Raw genomic sequence first — 17696 nt, 5'->3', positions numbered from 1 at the left:
TCTCTCTCTCACACACACACACACACACACACACTCAAGGCAGAGGAAACAATTACAGCCACTCAGACAGTCGATAACAGGGAGGAATAATCAACTTAGCATGTTTTTTTCTCCAGGTCTTGACCTCCAATCATCTTTTTTTCCCTTTCTGTCACTTTTTTCATCCACTTGTCCTGTCCTCCTCATAATCGTTTTTTTTTTTTTTTTTCTTTCCCTCCCTAGTTCTCCTCCTCTATATCCTATTTCTGGTCGTACTCCCCTTTTCACCTTCTCCTCTCCTTCCTTCTCTTCTTTTCTCTCCTGTCTATTCTATGCTTTTTTCCCTACTCTTCTCCTTTCTCTTCTAGCTCCTTTCCTCCTCTTCACCCCTCTTCCCCTCCCCTCTCCTCCTCTTTCCTCATTGTCTCCTCTCCTCTTTTAGAGTCACTTTCTCTCTGTCCCCCCCTCACTCTCACAACACACACACACACACACACAGCTGAGACAAAGACACACAAACTCCACTAATCATATAAAGGACTCTATAATTGGGGGAATTGAAGGCCGTTGATTTGATCAAAGCCAAAGACTCTTCGATGTCCCTCCAACATGTCAACACAGCGGGCAACTGAGTCAAGGGGAGAGAGAGCAATGTGGTCTCTCCTTCTTTCACTCTCTCCCCTTCTGTCCTCATGGATGAAGAAATCTGATTAACTGGAATATAAATTGTAAATTGGTCTGCCTTAACACACACACACACACACACACACACACACACCCTATTTGTCACCTCCAGATTCGACCGGACGTTTAACAATTAGTGGTTGCTGGAGCTCAAAGGCACGGAACAAGGCCACAGCTGCACCCAACACACACACACACACACACACACACACACACACACACACACAAAATGACACATGCAGACACATGTACATCCACACACAGGCATGCTTACACAGGCAAGACACACACACACACACACGCGCACACACACACATACACACTTCTGTGTCTAGTGATGTGCACACCGGCATGCTGACACACAAGGTGCACAAAAATACAAGTGTATGGACACACATATACATAAGGCAATCAAGCACATACACACAGGCAAAAACAGCTGATTAATGTGATATAATGCTTTGTTGAACACAGCTCTAAAATAATGACAGAGTGGGGTAGAAATAGAAAGACTGGTCTAAAACAAAAGAAAAAGATCTTTTTTTGTGATGTGATTTCATCCTATGTTTTGTTTATTTCTTACATATGTTATATATTCTTTCACATATTCCTTATATTCTGTTACAAAAACTTCTTACAAAGTGTTATGCATTCAATTGATTGGTACCACTGAAAGAGTTTGGTTAATGTTAAGATAAGATTTCGATTACGGTTCAAGGGCCAGTACAAGTGATTTTGAAGGTTTGGCCCATTTTCCACAATTCAGCCACATTTTACATCACAACAAATCATGCAGGGGTTGTTAAGATTTCATCACAAATCAAAATACCTCAATTTTCAAAACTGAATTTTTGATTGAAACAGCCACCTTATAATGTCCTGCTTCTGCAGCTAACAAACTTGTCATCATTCATAAAACACAGAACTGATAATTGGCTTTAAAAAAAAAAAATGTTTCCCTGGGGATTATTTTCCAGCAGAGAGACCATTTCATGCTGCCAAGTTTCAAGTCATCAAAACACAACAGTGCTGCTGCTTTCAGGAAAACTAACGTAGACGACTTTATTAAAGTGATGGAATACTGGTGTGAAGAAAGTTTGAAGTCTCTGAAAGTTCATTTTCTTATCGTAGTGGAATGAATAGAAACCAATGGCTGGATAAAAGGTAGGAAAAATGATAATGCCATTCTAAAATATGACTGCTTAGCAAAGATTAGCAGAAACATGAAGTTTATACTTGTGTAGATATTATGCTAAACATGCAAAAGTCACTGGTATGGTCCTTTTAAATAGGGGGAAAGCTTGCTGAAAATACAACTTCACTCAGTGCAAAAATTCCTGCACTGAGTCCTGCACTGAGCCCTTGTCATCAGAGATTAGCATACATATGACATTCATTACTTTTCACTGCTAGAACTACCCATGTGATATGAGAGCTGCATCCTACAGATCAACAACAGTAGAAACAGTTGAAGTGAATGTTGAGAAATGCCCTGCTGCCCTGCACCCTGTTTCACTGTCTGACAACCCAGGGATAGATAGATAGATAGATAGATAGATAGATAGATAGATAGATAGAGAGAGAGAGAGAGAGAGAGAGAGAGAGAGAGAGAGAGAGAGATTTTACCTAATCAGGATAGATGGGAAGAGGATTAAAATACAACAGTTAAATTTACTCCAAGATGAACTTCGACTAAGATGTCAGGGAGAGGGTGAGATCATTGTCTTCATCATTATTTTATCACTCCAGAGTCATTTGAAGTAAGTGACCTTTTAAAATTAATATATAAAACAGATTCTTTATTATTTCAAACTTTGATATTAAATATAGCAATAAATGTTTTTAAAAAATCAGTCAGTCTAATAAAAACAATAACATTTCAGGTCTGAAGAAAGAATGAGAAGAACGGCTTGAAACTACCAGAGCACGCGGTGTTCGCTCTCTCTCTGTGTGTGTGTGTGTGTGTGTGTGTGTGTGTGTGTGTGTGTGTGTGTGTGTATGTGTGTGTGTGTGTGTGTGTGTTTCGACGGACATATTTGATGAACCAATATCGCCCCCTAACGGCACCGAAGCAAACGACAGCGATGACACGATCTCTCCCTCTCTCTCCAAAGTGTCATGTAAACAAGTAATCCTTTCCTATATTTCAGAGGGATACTATAGCAGATGCATATAAGTCCATGTAGTGTAACAAGTAATCAAAATCTGGTATTCTGCTAGAAAAGCTTTATTAAAGCCCCCTCTTTAAAAAGTCAAAGATTCATACTGTGATAGCCACCCTGCCACCGTAACTTCACATCATGAAGACTGAAATCAGCCTGCAAAGGAAGATGAACTCTTCCACAACAATATGTGGGTTTTAACTGCGTTTACCCTCCGCTATACCATAGAATAAGTTCGACGCACCGGGTAGAAACTCCACTCTGGGCTGCCAATGTTTCATTGCGACACATGGACACATTTGGCCACTAGATCCAGACTTATTTCACTATTTCACAGAGCGCGCAGTGAAACGGTTTCCCCCGTTGTACCATTACGCACGGAGACAGGCCTGATCAGCCAACTCGGACACAGACACAGGGAGAGAGGGAGAGGAGAGAGAGACGACTGAGTGTTTGGAGCCAGTCTTCCCTTCAAAGTAGCCTCTTTTTCCCAGGCGTACAAGTCATGAATACCAAGCAGAAGGTGCCGAGAGAGAGAAAGAGAGAGAGGGAGAGAGAGATACGGACAGAGATCCGACCGGCACAGAGGGATTGCTGCTGCAGCAGCGGCAGCAGTCCGCGGCTATAATATGCTGAATATACACAGAGAAAGTAGCTTTATCCCGAAGGCAGAAGTTGCTTGGTAGCGTCAGTATGTGTTTTAAACCCCTGATATGAAAAAAGTCAACATTGCAGCTCAAGACTGGAACCACAACCCATTTAATGCAGAAAAACGCGTTTTATTATTTCGGTGACATAACGTGCGTCTCGTTATGTCATTTCTCATATAGGCTATTGGGCGTTTTATATCCGAGACTATCTAATTCTGACTGATGTGGCAACCAATTCGCCTTATAAACTTTATCATTTTATAGCGACATAGGCTACATTTCATGCATGTAGAGACGCTCTATCAGCGCTGCTCGTTTTAAAACAGTGTCGGCTCTATATAAAACTTTTGTTTCCAATATGACTTAATCGCTGACATGCAATCCAAGGATGGCAAAACAATACTGGTCCGCCAACTCTTGTTCACTCTCCGGCGCGTAACAAGTGCCAGAGGACAAGCACGCCGGGCTCCGAGCGGAGTTTGCAGCAGCGGCGTCGCTGCATGAAGTCTGAGCAGGATCGCGAGGCTTTAACTCGCTCACATGAAACCGATCGGCCGCAGCTACATGTTTCAGCATCGACTTTCGCTGCAGCTTTGATTCCCTGACAGAGGGTTTCATGATGCAAACTTTACAGAGATTAGACACTAAAACTAGCTGAGTTTATTTCAGGAGAAACAGCTAAAAAACTAGAAAGGGAATGGACTTCTGTTGGAGGACAACAGTCGTCCCGTCACGACTGTTGCACAAATGTGCGTGCATGCATGTCTGTACATCTGTGTTTGCGCCGGCACCTGCCAAAAATATTAATAACAGAATAAATAAGGTGGGATAATCTTTACTATTCGGAGATAAAGTCGATGCGTTGCGTCCAGACGGAGCTACGACACACAAGACCGCCTGCCGTCTCCACTTACTGTCAAGGAGCAGAGAACTTGCAGCCTAAACCGCAGCATATAAAATTACAATGTACAACTAGTCACGAACCCCTTATTAACTATAAACAACATGCAGTAACAAAAACACGCAAAAAAAAAACAAAAAAAAAAAAACACCACAAGCGTCCCCAACTCCACACCAAACCAATACGCACAACAAATAAAGCAGAACGTGGGACGCGGTGGCGAGGAGGTTTTATAAACAATATCACCTACAAACAGCCACCAATATAAGTAAAAAATAACTTGCATCTCCACGGAAACTTTCATTTAAAGCCGCTATTCTTGTTACATCAAGATGTCTATCAACCCAAAAACAAAAAAAACTCTATTTCGCAAGTCTAAAAATATGTATTTTTAAAATTAATAAATAAATAAACAAATAATAATAATAATAAAGTTGCCTGCTGACAAAAGGGGTGGATTTTAAGGCTACCTAACAATTTATCATATTCTTCTGCAAAGTGCAATCGAAATCTGTCACAGACTACAGAATATTTCTATATTCCCATGAGCCATCTAAACGCCTTTGTAACTATTCAAATAGCGGTTTAAAAAATCGCCCATGAATGAAATAAGTAAGAAGCTTTACCTGGGAAGAATTGAGCGTCAGTAAATCCCAATAAGAGCAAGGTTGCAGGCAAAAGGAGAAAATAACTCCGTTTATCCATTTCTTCTTTTTCTTCTTTTGCTTCTTGTTTTGCTCAGTCCTGTGTGGACTATTTCACATACTCCCGTCTGGTCCTTAAACTGGCGTTCCGTAGCGCAGGACAGTAGCAGTAATAATAATAGTAATAACAGTAATGGTAATATCCTCGCATTGGTGGAAAGACAGGCAGAAATATGCACTGATGAGGAAAGAGAAGTTGGAGGAGAATGAACAGAGCTCTATCCTTTCCTTGCCTCTCCTCTCCTTCTAGGTCCGAGAGCGTGTGTGCGCGCGCGTGTTGGTGAGTGTGTGTGTCAGAAGTGTTTGTGTGGGTGCGTGTGCGCAGACGGTGTCTGACGGACTGACTGTAAGAGTTGGAGAGGAATGGAGAGCTGTGCGCACCACACGGTGCCATAGACACACCGCGTCAAGATAGGCAAGAATGACAGATACTGAACTTCCGGTCGTGTTTTTCAAAATAAGATGGGATAGAGGGACATTCAAACGATCCCCGGGGGGAAATTCCATTGTTGCAGCCACAAAATATCGAATGTAGATAATAGAGCACAACATCCGAAAATTCTAGGCCAGGGGTGTCAAACTCGTGTCATGGAGGGCCAAGAGGCTGCAGGTTTTCATTCCAACCAACAACTCCACCAGGTGATTTCACTGATCACCCTACCTCGAAACAGAGAGGCGGGACTAATCAGTGAAATCACCTGGTGGAGTTGTTGGTTGGAATGAAAACCTGCAGCCTCTTGGCCCTCCATGGCACGAGTTTGACACCCCTGTTCTAGGCGGTAGCCTATATTCATGAATGGAGATTTGAGAACAAGTTATGGATTGATTATAGAGTTATGACAGTTCAAATTCAGAGTAAATTGGTTTTGAGCAGCCGCAGGCAAAATTCACAAGAATTTAACTGTGATTTGTGCAACATTGTATGTACAGTTTTTCAATTTATTTTATTTAAATAATGTCATATTTTTGTTTGTTTGCTTTTGAAGGCCAAAACGCCAAACTTCCTGGCACGTTCTGCCGGTGTCTGGTTTGACGGACCGGCATCCTTGAGTTTCAGGGTTTCCCCCGGGTCCTGCCGCCTGCCTGCTCCGCTAGGGTCGGATTTATACACACATTGTCTCTCCCTCTCCTCTCTCTCTCTCGCCCACACTCACACACAAGTCATTTTGTGTTCAATTTGTGTGTGAGTGAATGGGGTTTCCCTTCTGTTCCATGGAAGAAAAAGACGGATTGCACGCTCTGCTGGAAAAGCAGGTTATAACTCCAGCTATATACAGAGGTTAGAGATGTGACGCACACTTTACTTCATCTGATGTTCAATTTCCAATATTCACAAATAACCTATTACACAGACTCTTTGTTATCAGGAAGGGAAAGACCAGATTGAACTCCTCAGTGTGCAGGCTTGTTGCCTGTTTTGCTTACAGGAAAAGCCTCATCAATATGGCAAACATTTGATCAAAAATTTCGGTCATTCCATCTCTCGGTCACTCTGCTTTCACACACACACACGCACACACACAAGCCGTGAAGCATAATAGCGTGAGAGAATGAGGTTTCTCCGAGCAGTTTTTTTTTTATATTATAGTAAATAATAGCCTCGGAAATCCGTTTTGAGGCTCTGAGAGGAAATCATTTCAAAAATGTCACTTTCAAAAAAATGACTGCAGGCATGAAAGTAAAACTTATCAGGGACACAAAATGAGTTCCTGTTAAAGTCACGATAATGCTGCTCCAAAAATGTCTATTTCTGACAATAGCTTTATCTATCCCTCTTTCAGTTTTCAGTTACAGTTAACTATCACTGCGCCCCCTGTTGGCCAATCCATTTATTTTTAATTGTGTTTTCTAACAGCAAAGTGTTATGCTATTACTCCAATATTTTAGGCTCCACTGCATGTGAGTAATGATTTAATAGACAAATGCATGGATGGAGAATATGTCACCATGCCCACATAGGCTCATTCTTTCTTGTTACTCTGGCCTGATGCTCCCAATATTTCATGCTATGGTCCAGTCTATGCTCACCTCTCCATCTAGCCTTTCCCTCCCTGGCTCACCTAGTGGTAAAATGACCTTTCCCCTCCAGCAAGAACAGCAGAAACACTCCTTAGAGCAAAACAGAACTTCAGTAGAGTGCTGGGTTGTATAGTTACCTGGGTTTTCTGTTCAAATAGAAAAATAATGATCGGTATTTAATTTCCTCAAAAATGGGTACTGGGATATTGGGTGCTGAGGCTATTTCACCACCTTGTACACTCCTATCATTCCCAGGTAACTATAAAACCCAACACTCTACCAAATGTCAGTTTTGCTTTAACCGAAAACCTTTCAGCAAGTACTTCCCTCCCTCCCTCCCATCTCTCATGAATCAGCTCCCACGCTCCCTTCCCTCTCTCATATCTTCCTCTATCACTCCATTGTCTTGTTTGAAAACTTTCTACTTTTCCCTTATACTTGTTTCAGTACCTGGCATCTTTCCATCATAGATTTCCATTCTAAGGATATTTACAGGGATATTTGCATTTCCTCTCCAGGTACTAGAGCTCTGTCACTTGACCTCCTTGCTCTTGGTTGTACTGTAATGTCTTGGTGATCTGAAGCTTATTACAATGATGCAATCATTCTAAGCAAGCAAATTCCTAAAATGTAAATGTAGGCATTTAATTTTAGTTCAATCAGGGATGCAAAATAGTATGCAGTGCAATTGAATCCAAATTACTTTGGCACACCAATTATTTTGTTTGAATGGGGCATTAAAAAATGACAAAATTTGTTTAGTTTCTTGTTTAGTTTCTTGCGTAGTTTCTTGTTGTTTAGGTCTTGGCTGCGTTCCAGTATGTAGGGATTCACCTTCATGTGCCTGACACTTGGTGGACAAATTGTCATCAAATTGTCATCCAGCTCTGAAAACTGAATGTAAGCATCTTCAGAGGATTATAAACACGTTAAGAGGACAAAACAGTGACTTTGTATGCTGGGCCCATTTACTACAATTTCCCCACGTTACATTGCAACAAACCATTCTGCAAATCATGCAGTGGTGTGACAGATTTCAAAACATATAATCAAAACCTAATACTGTTCTGTTCAGAACAATATAATGTTTTAATGTTCAGAACTGATAATTGGCTGTGTAAAGCAAATGTTTCCCCAGGGGCTGCTTTCTGGCAGAGGGAGTTTCACTCCACCCAATTTCAAGTCATCAAAACACAACAGTGCTGCTGCTTTTAGGAAAACCAATGTGAACGACTTCATTACAGTGATGGAATACTGGTGTGAAGAAAGATTGAAGTTTCTTAAAGTTCATTTTCATATCGTAGAGGAATGACTGGAAACCAATAGCTGGATGAAAGGGAGGAAAATTCATATGGGAGCGCTAGTACAACTCCTTGTTTTGGGAAAAGATTAGAAGAAATCCATCCATCCATCCATCCATCTTCTGCCGCTGATCCGGGACCGGGTCGCGGAAGCAGCAGTCTAAGCAGGGACGCCCAGACTTCCCTCTCCCCAGACACTTCCGCCAGCTCCTCGGGGGGAACCCCAAGGCGTTCCCAGGCCAGCCAAGAGACATAGTCCCTCCAGCGTTGATTAGAAGAAATGTTATGTATAAACATTTTGTAGTCAAAAGTCAAAATCACTGGAGTGGTTCTTCAAAAGTAATTCTGTGCAGCATCTACAGTGTGTACCACCAGCATTAACAGCATCTCAAAAACATTAGGCTGACATCTCTTTCCTACACGACCTGAAGAGCCGTTTCATCAGCATTTCTCCTTGTAAGAAGTCGGAATTTCCCACTTTTACATCACCTTTGAAACATAGCACTAGGCTGAGGTTGGGTATCCTCTATATGCAAACTGTGTAAAGACATTTTTGATTCGAAGATGGCCGAGAAGTTAGGCAGTTGCATAGGACTATGAACAGGCAGATATAGGGAAGAAGGCCCCACATTGAGAAAGAAATGCTAGAGAGTCTCCACAGAGGCAGATGTTCAGTACCTTTCAAGTTTTTCAAGGCTTTGGCACCTCACTTTATCTGCATTTGGGGTTGATTTGACTCTTGGTAGCTTCTATTTATACACTGTATTCCCAGTGGAGGGGGGGCAGGTATTTTTGGTTATAATCCCGTTTATGCGACTGCCTACAGCTTACATGTGTATTTTTTCCCTGGAAAACTTTCTCCCGAGAGCTGCCCTTGACGTTGAGAAGACAAGTGTCAGCACTCTCAGAGAGACACACGCACACTGACAACATACTTAGAGTGTGTGAAGTAGCTGTTGTACCTCTTAAGCTTTCTAAATGTTGCTCTGTTATCTCCTGTTTTAACCATCCCTGTGTCCTTTACTGTTTGTAAACGGCACAAATTTGACAAATTATTATGGTAAAGCTGTAACGTTTTGACATTAAAACAAATTAAAAAATAGAATATCTAACTGTTTGTTCTTTTATTTTTTGTGCTCATGCCTAAAACTTATTTGCAGACTTTTTGAGGTGTATTCCATTACGTGTGGAACATATAGGTTCAGTAATGTAAAATAACAAAGTAGAAATACTTCTTTAATGTACCTAGTTTTTTGTTGTTGTTTTAAAGGAATTTGTACTTTGCTCGAGTATTTATCGCTCTGTTTACTTTCACTTTTACTCCACTACAATTTCCATGATTACCTTCATTACTCACTACAAAATATTAGGGGTGAGCCAGATCAATAATGGATCGTGTTTTGTCCAATAATGACTGTTGGCCAACTAGTATGGATTCAGCATCCGTGATCCGAAAGTAGCAGCTTAAAATAATTAATGCTCTATACAATGAGCAGATCTCATTACAACTTAAGGGGGGACCACAAACATGGAACATGGAATTCGGAGCAGTCTTTTTTATTTTCTGGCCATCCATGTCCATTTTCCAGTTCTCTGCAACTGATTCTCAAACTGATAGGACCTCTCATGCAAGTGTCTTGCTACAACTATGAAAACTCACCTGAGACTCCTCGTCTCTGTCCGTCTGTGTGTTGCTGCTGCTGCTGCTCTCCACATATTGTTCTACTGTTGTTGTCTGATGGCACAGTCATTGAACATTTGTATTAGCTCTCCATTCACTTTCTATGAGGACTTTATGAACTAGTATTTGCAATATTACAGGGGTCTTCTTACTTACACAGTGGTGTTTTTGAGCCAACAAAAATGTCCTGATGTCCCCCTTATTCCATTCCTTTTCTCTGCCACGTTTTGGTAAATCCTGACCTGGCTGGCACACGCACGCGCGCACACACACACACACACACACACACACACACACACACACACACACACACACACACACACACACAAGGGCATTAACAACGCCAGATTTTTGCACGCTGACGTTTCAAGCAATGTCGTCGACATTACGTTGACACCGGTAGGGGGATGGGGGGGAGGGGTAGCACACAGTCAGCAGCAACAACCAAATACCGTAGGGCCCGCATAAAAGACGACCCTGATTTTAAGACAACCCCTCTTTTTCAAGACCCATTTTTGGAAAAATACTTTTTATATGGACAAAATCTTGTTTGAACAAAAAAGCCACCGGTCAGCATCAGGCGGGCCGGCCGCGGCACCGACCGGTACCGCGCCCACCCGGTCAGGTCTGCCTGATCTGACAGGTGAATGGCCGGCTCGCCCGGCCCGCCTGATGCCGACCGGTGCCGCGCCCACCCGGTCAGGTCTGCCGGATCTGACAGGTGAGTGGGGCACACATACTGCCATATATACCTTTCATCATAAATTGTCGGTACCTTTTTTTTCTTCGACTTTCGACGGACCCTTAACTGACGTCGACGGGTCGTTAATGCCCTAGTACACACTCTAGCTTAACTCCAATGTAAGACTAATAAATGCCATAATGAGCAGTGGGTGCTAATGGGTGCTACTGAGGCTATAAGTTTAAGTTTACAGTAGCAAGCTAATATGAGCTGGCACACATTTAAATATCTCAGTAAATGTTTCTGTTAACTAAAAGACAGTTACCATGTAAGATGTAGGTCAAACAAACACTCACCATCTGAAACCAGAATGGCTCTCAGAATTTTTTAAATTAACATAACTACATTACCAAAGGTCTGTCTCAGATAATGGCCGGTCCCTAATCAAGGCCAGGTGTGCCGGGCTCTTCAAACAAATCCACACCCGGGCTATGACTTGCCGTTTTAGCTAGCCAGCTACCTCCGTAAGCTAGCGTAAATATGGCTCTGGGTGGGGATAAATTAATTCACTTGAGGCGGTAAACACACTCGGGTTACACTTTTAAACCTTTAGTTCTGTTGTAATATAGACTAAGACAAAATGAAAAACAAAATGACTTACAAGTCATCTGCCACAGGACTAGCCAGCTTCGACAGTTACTCATAAACGTACTCACTGACCGAAGACACAGCTCATCAGGGTTGCCAGGTCTGTGAAACAAAAGCAGCCAAACAGCAACTCAAAACCAGCCCAAAACCCGCCCAACCCGGTATAAAAAGGGCCCAAAAATCAGCCCAATACCAGAACTCAAAATATGCCCATAAAAATCCATATAGGCTATGTTGCTTCCAACAACAGTCCAAGTCCAACAGCATTGCTATAATTGCAAAATGCACTATAATATCTATAAAATAACACCATAAACTAAAGGCAATTTCCCGAAACAGTTCATTCACCTATTTAATTTACAGTATATCAGAACTTAAAATATAATATGGGATACCTCACTTCAGCTGACAGGCACTGGGCGTGAGTGGTGCTGATGATGTGATTGGTCATGTGCTGAGTGGCCTCACACAGCATTGGCATATTATTTATCTGTGGAGCATGTGACGTATGTGGATAGTTTATATGCTGATCTGGCCCGGAGTCAGTTTGACAGGATTTGCGTATAAACATTAGTCATTCAAAATATGAATCTTTATTCATGTCTGCCCAAGCCCAACCCGCGGACAAAATTTGTTACCCGCGACTACTCTTAAAAAGTAGCCCAATTTGGCGGAAAAAAACGCGGACTTGGCAACCCTGCAGCTCATGCTACGTGCTACAGAGGTGGACTCTGGGAAATGTAGTTCAGTGCTAAGTAAAGCACTGTTTATTTATTTATTTATTTATTTAGACATTGGCTGCATTCACCGTCTGCCTCTTAAACCTCTGTGGAGGTGTTTCTGAGGCTAACAGCTCATCCAGATGAGTGACAGGTGTGTGTGTGTTGAACTTGACCAACTGAGCGAGGAGGAGGGTGGGACTAGATAAACATGTTGTGTGCTGACGCTTTAAAAAAGGACAGTATCAATGATTTTGCATGTTTAGTGTAATATCTGCAAAATGTATATATTTCACATTTCTGCTAATCTTTTTTCCAAGTCAAGCAGTCATATTTTGGAACTCCAATATCTTTTTTCCAGCTATTGGTTTCCATTCATTCCACTATGATATGAAAATGGACTTTCAGAGACTTCAAACTTTCTTCACACCAGTATTTCATCACCATAATAAAGTCCTCCACATTAGTTTTCCTGAAAGCAGCAGCACTGTTGTGTTTTGATGGTTTCAAAAAAAAAAAAAAAAAAAAAAAAAAAAAAGTCCCTGGGAGACATTTGTTTTACACAGCCATTTATCAATTCTGTGGTTTATGAATATTGATGACTTTGTTAGCAGCAGAAGCAGAACATTATAAGGTGGCTGTTTCAACCAAAAATTCATATTTGAAAACTGTAGGTTTTTTATTACATGTCATGAAATCTAGTATCGCCACCTGATTTGCAAAATGGTTTGTTGCAATGTAAAATGTGGATATAAAACATGGTTGAAAGGATGCCACACCCAACGTGCTACCGACAAACCATGTGAAATATCACTCATCCAAAGCCTGCTGCCCTTCAGAGGTCTCTACTGGCCAACTGCTATTTGCTCTTTGCAGCCTTCCAGGTGAGCACGGTGCACCGTGATAAATTTAGTAAATTCCAGCCAGCCAGAAGGGAGGCTCTTGACATTTGTGTCCTCAATGCCAAATGCTGCTCCCCCGGGCCAGCTTGCCTCCGTAATAGGCCCGTGGCCCTGCGAGGTGTCGGGTAAAGAGGTAATCAATACTGGCTGTGATTTAGGACAGTTACAGATTTAACTGGGGTCGGGGAGTTACTGATTACATGTAAAAGGATTACTGTAACCTGATTACACAGCACTCTGTGTCTCCGCCACTATGTCTCAGTGTTTGTCTCTTGTATAGTAAAGACCAAATATGTGGAAACATCATTTTAGAATAATCTTTCTTATTCAAATATATTGTAGAGGACTGCACAGATGGCCAGCACGTTGGCTATCTGTTACAGCATTCTTTTTTTTTTTAATATGTTTTATGTTTTTTTATGTTTTGGTTTCATTTACTGATGTTTTTTCCCCTTCCTTGGGCCCACATGATGGCGATGATACGCACACAGATGTAACCTAAATAGTGCTGAGCAGCACCAGCAGGTGATATGCCAGTTTGATCAATACAATCAGTGAAATGGGTGACGTGGAAATGTAATTCTTGGGTCTTTTCCTGGTTACATTTTTTTTAGGGTTTTAGTTCTGGCCGCCTGAAACAGAAACACTAATTCACGCATTTGTCTTCTCCCCTCAAGACTTGATTATTTTAATGTTTTATTCTCCCAACTATTCACATTCTTCAGTCAGTACAGATCTCCACTATAACCTCATAACTCCTGTTCCAGCATCTTCACATTCACTCCCTCTTTATGCAAAGTAGGATTTAAAGGTGCTTATATTTAAATTTTAAATGGGCTTACATCACCACATTTGTCAAATCTCATCATATGTATACATATCTATATATTTATATAGATATGTATACATATCTATATATCTATATATATATAGCCCTACAAAAAAGTATACATTTTACCTCTATGTATTTGTGTCAGTATTTCATATAGCGTAATGCATTTTATCCTTACTTTGTATGTATTGTGCTGAGCATATGCATGTTTACGAATTCACCCGTAAGATTCAAGTGTTTCATATATATACTCATGCCTGCATATTATAAAAAGTTATAAGAAGTATAAATGTGTGTGAGAATACTGGTTAACTCTTTGAAACCCACAGTCTCAAAGAGTAGTGGGAAAGGGATTATGCTAATTTTCGTGTCATTACTTTTTAAATACATAATTAGAATAATTATAAATGTACTTTTATTGTAATATTTGGTATCTTCTCTATTTGTGTATTTTTTCTCATTGTATGGATATATTGACTGATTGTAATTTTGCAGCAATGTCATGGTAATTTTCTTGCTTTTCTTATTTCAAATTTGTTTTGGTAATTTTGTGGCAATTTTGTGTTCATTTCCTTGTAACTTAATTTTTAAATATACAATGTTTTTCAAAAAGGCCAAGGCTTTATTTTGTTTTATTTCAAGATATTATTTTATTGTCTCCACCTGCTTTGAATTGCCTTGTGAAGGCCTTTGTAACATTGTGAAAGGGGTTATACCAATAAACCCATCCTTCTCGCCACTCTGCCCCACTCACTATTCAGCTGACTGACAGGACAGTTTATTAGAAACAATACTGCCAAAGCAATTAGCAGCTCTGTAAAATGTAAACCTCCACAACCAGCAATTATGCATTCAAATTATACTGAGATGGTCGATGATTTGGCTTGAAGAGAGGTACTGCAGAAATGCATAATCATCAGTATCTGTAATAACCAAAAACTTTCTCTGCCTCTCTGTCTTTAAATCCCTGCCCCTCCAACCCCCACCCCCAAATCAATTAAACTCCATTAAATTCAAGGAGCTTTATTGGCGAAAGGTTCATCGTACCTTGCCAGCGCAGGCACATGACATACGACAGCAGCTTGCCTCTTGACTGCAAGGTCTTGGAAAGGATGGTGAAAACGGTCCAATACATCACCGGGAGAAGTGAACGATGGCAAGCAGCACGGACACACACTTCCTAATACCAGCTATGTCCGCTCTTACACCCCCTACCAAGCACTGAATGCTGGTGAAATTAACTTTTGGGGGATAAATCAGAAAGCGACAACCGCCACACTGACTGGTAACAATTTGAGATGCCAACATTTGAAAAACTCCATTAAACACAGTCTCTGCCCTTTTCCTGCTTTTGAAACTTTGTCCCTGATGGCTGCCGTAGTCTCTCTGATTGTGATCAAATCCACATTCACTGGTCATTTTGCATCCTGTTGCACTTTATAGTGAATTACAAACTAAAGTTACTGTATTAATGAATGTTGTAATAGCAGTGAGAATGGGTAGGTGACATCATTTTATGAATAATGTATGTCAATATATGATCCTTGCCCCCCCTTTTTTTAAGTTTACGAGCCGTTGGCAGGTGAGCCAAAAAGTTAATTGAGTGTAATGTCACTCAGCCAGAAAATCTGTGATTCTTTGGCTCCAACCATTGAGGTTTAATGAGATTATTTCCACCCTGAGAGCAAAGGCAGAAACGTCTGTAATTTGAAACAAGTTGATATGTTTTGTATAATGAAAACTCGAATCACAGCATTTGGTCCAGCCCCAACAAACTCAGAAACAGGTCTTGCCCTCAAGCTGTAAGAATGATGAACAGGAATCTCAGAAACACTCTGATGAATGTTACTGAACATCACCCCCTCCTCTGCTTCCAAACACAATTTTTGCACAAGTTTGATTAACCTGCTGAATTTAACCTCCCTACCTGCAACATTTCTATCAGATGCAGCAGCACGTGCAGTAATCAGAAACTGCAATGTTTGAATTTTATGCAACAGTCACTTTATACCTCTAGCCTGGACTCTTAACCCTTTGAAACCTCAGCACTCAGCTCACTTGATTTCTTTCAAAAACATACGAAAAAGGCCATTAGCAAATTAGCAAAAAATTACCAGGCCACTGGTAAAAGAAAAAGAAGAAGCAGAAGAAGCAGAAGAAGAAGAAGAAGAAGAAGAAGAAGAAGAAGAAGAAGCAAAAAATAATTACAAGAAACCTATTCAATTACAATTATAATTATTAAAATTATATATTTAAATGTCGGATCAGTGATGCTGGATTTGGTTCAGAAACTGAACCAAATTTGGACCAAAACAATGTAAATCATACCAGAAAAATAGCAAAAGATGAGTAAAAGACAAGATATATTTAAAAAATGATCCACACAAATTGTGAAAAAAGAAAATTACCAACAAGATGCCCTAAAAAATTAAAAGTAAAAGAAATGATTTTTATTTTGAGAGGGTGACATAAAACCCTTCAAAATTAAAGTGCACCCATGGGCTTCTGGGTTTCTAAAACTTTCTTTCTTTAACTGAGTGCATTGGAAAGCTTTTTTTTTTAACCAAAGATTTTGACCTGTGAGCAAAGCGTGCTGACAGCTCACGTATAACAGAGTCAAGTTAAACAGACAGCTCCAGCCGTGTCTCTCACTTTCTCTACCTGGCTCCCTCCATCCCTCTCTTACTCACCCTTCATTTCACCCCCTATGTATTTTTACGCTGACAGCTAATGAATGTTTCCATTATTTAGTGATGTAGAAATCAATGACTCATTAACATGAGGGTGTCTTTGTTCCAGGCAATATCAGCACACAAGCATCCCAACCCTCCTCACCTCTACATCATCACTTATTTATTAGAAATCAATTATGCAGAGTTGAAGCGTTCCCCTCTACTCCGTTCTAGTCTTTCCTCGTCTGTGAAATTGTATTCTAGTCTATTCTAGTCTCGTCTAGTCTCTGCATTTGAATGAAAAGTGTCTACCGTGCACAAGTGGCTCTCATTCTGGGGGTCAGGGCCTCTCCTCTAAAGGTCACCAGATGATATTAGGGAGTTTTGAGTTGAAAACATATCTAATCTGGAAATCCATCAGCACGTCTTTGAGCTTTGTGAAAAACGCTTTCTTCTTGTGGATTAATGACGGATACTGACATGTCAGTATCCACTTTTTATTGATAGAATTATTTGCCTGGGAATGGGTTTTTATTTTTATCTTTTTTTATCTTTATTTTTAAATCTTTTGAACATAATTCACTTCACTTATTCATTTTATTGTAATTTTTCGTTAGCTTGTTTCTGTTTCTCTCTTTTTGTAGCAATTTGATAGTATTTAATTATAAATATATAATAATTAAAAATATAGATATCTTGTGATGCTAATTTTCTATTAATTTTCTAGTAATATTTTGCTTATTTTATGCTCATTTCTTCTTTTCTTTCTTTCTTTTTTTTTTTTTTTTACTTTTTGTAATTTTGTGGAAATTTCACAATTTTCTTTCCTTCTCTCAAAGTAATTTTGTGGTAATTAATTAATTTCCAAAGACAGATAAATGCCATTCCTCAAAATAAATAAATAAATAAATAAATAAATACATTTTAAAAAGACAACATTGTATGTGAAACTTCACATAACCTGAATCCACACTTCTGCTGTATAAGCCACTATTGCCTGTGCATTACTGTGAAAAAAACATGGTTTACAGAAATGAATTCAACTGTTTTTGCAAATGAAGTCTAACATTACATTCTCTTACAGGGAATTTACAGCCAAACCTTACTTGGATCACATTTATTTTTTATTCAAAATGACAACCAATAAAGGCATTTTGGAA

General features: G+C 40.1%; 1 protein-coding gene across 29 annotated transcripts in view; it reads right to left on the bottom strand.

The window, feature by feature from the left end:
• The window catches only part of ptprt (protein tyrosine phosphatase receptor type T), a 490886-nt gene that overhangs the window by 433440 nt on the left and 39750 nt on the right, over positions 1 to 17696 (bottom strand). For 7 of the 29 annotated variants that reach the window (XM_030051842.1, XM_030051846.1, XM_030051843.1 and 4 more), the window contains exon 1: positions 5003 to 5522. In XM_030051842.1, the coding sequence (XP_029907702.1) occupies positions 5003 to 5081 (79 nt within the window). In that variant the 5' untranslated portion in view covers positions 5082 to 5522. The other 22 variants (XM_030051856.1, XM_030051857.1, XM_030051859.1 and 19 more) reach the window with 16 other exon arrangements.

This window comes from Myripristis murdjan, chromosome 5, assembly GCF_902150065.1.
Source record: "Myripristis murdjan chromosome 5, fMyrMur1.1, whole genome shotgun sequence".
Lineage (NCBI taxonomy): Eukaryota > Metazoa > Chordata > Actinopteri > Holocentriformes > Holocentridae > Myripristis > Myripristis murdjan.
Note: the sequence above shows the minus strand (reverse complement) of the source record. Positions and strands in the feature narration are given on the sequence as shown.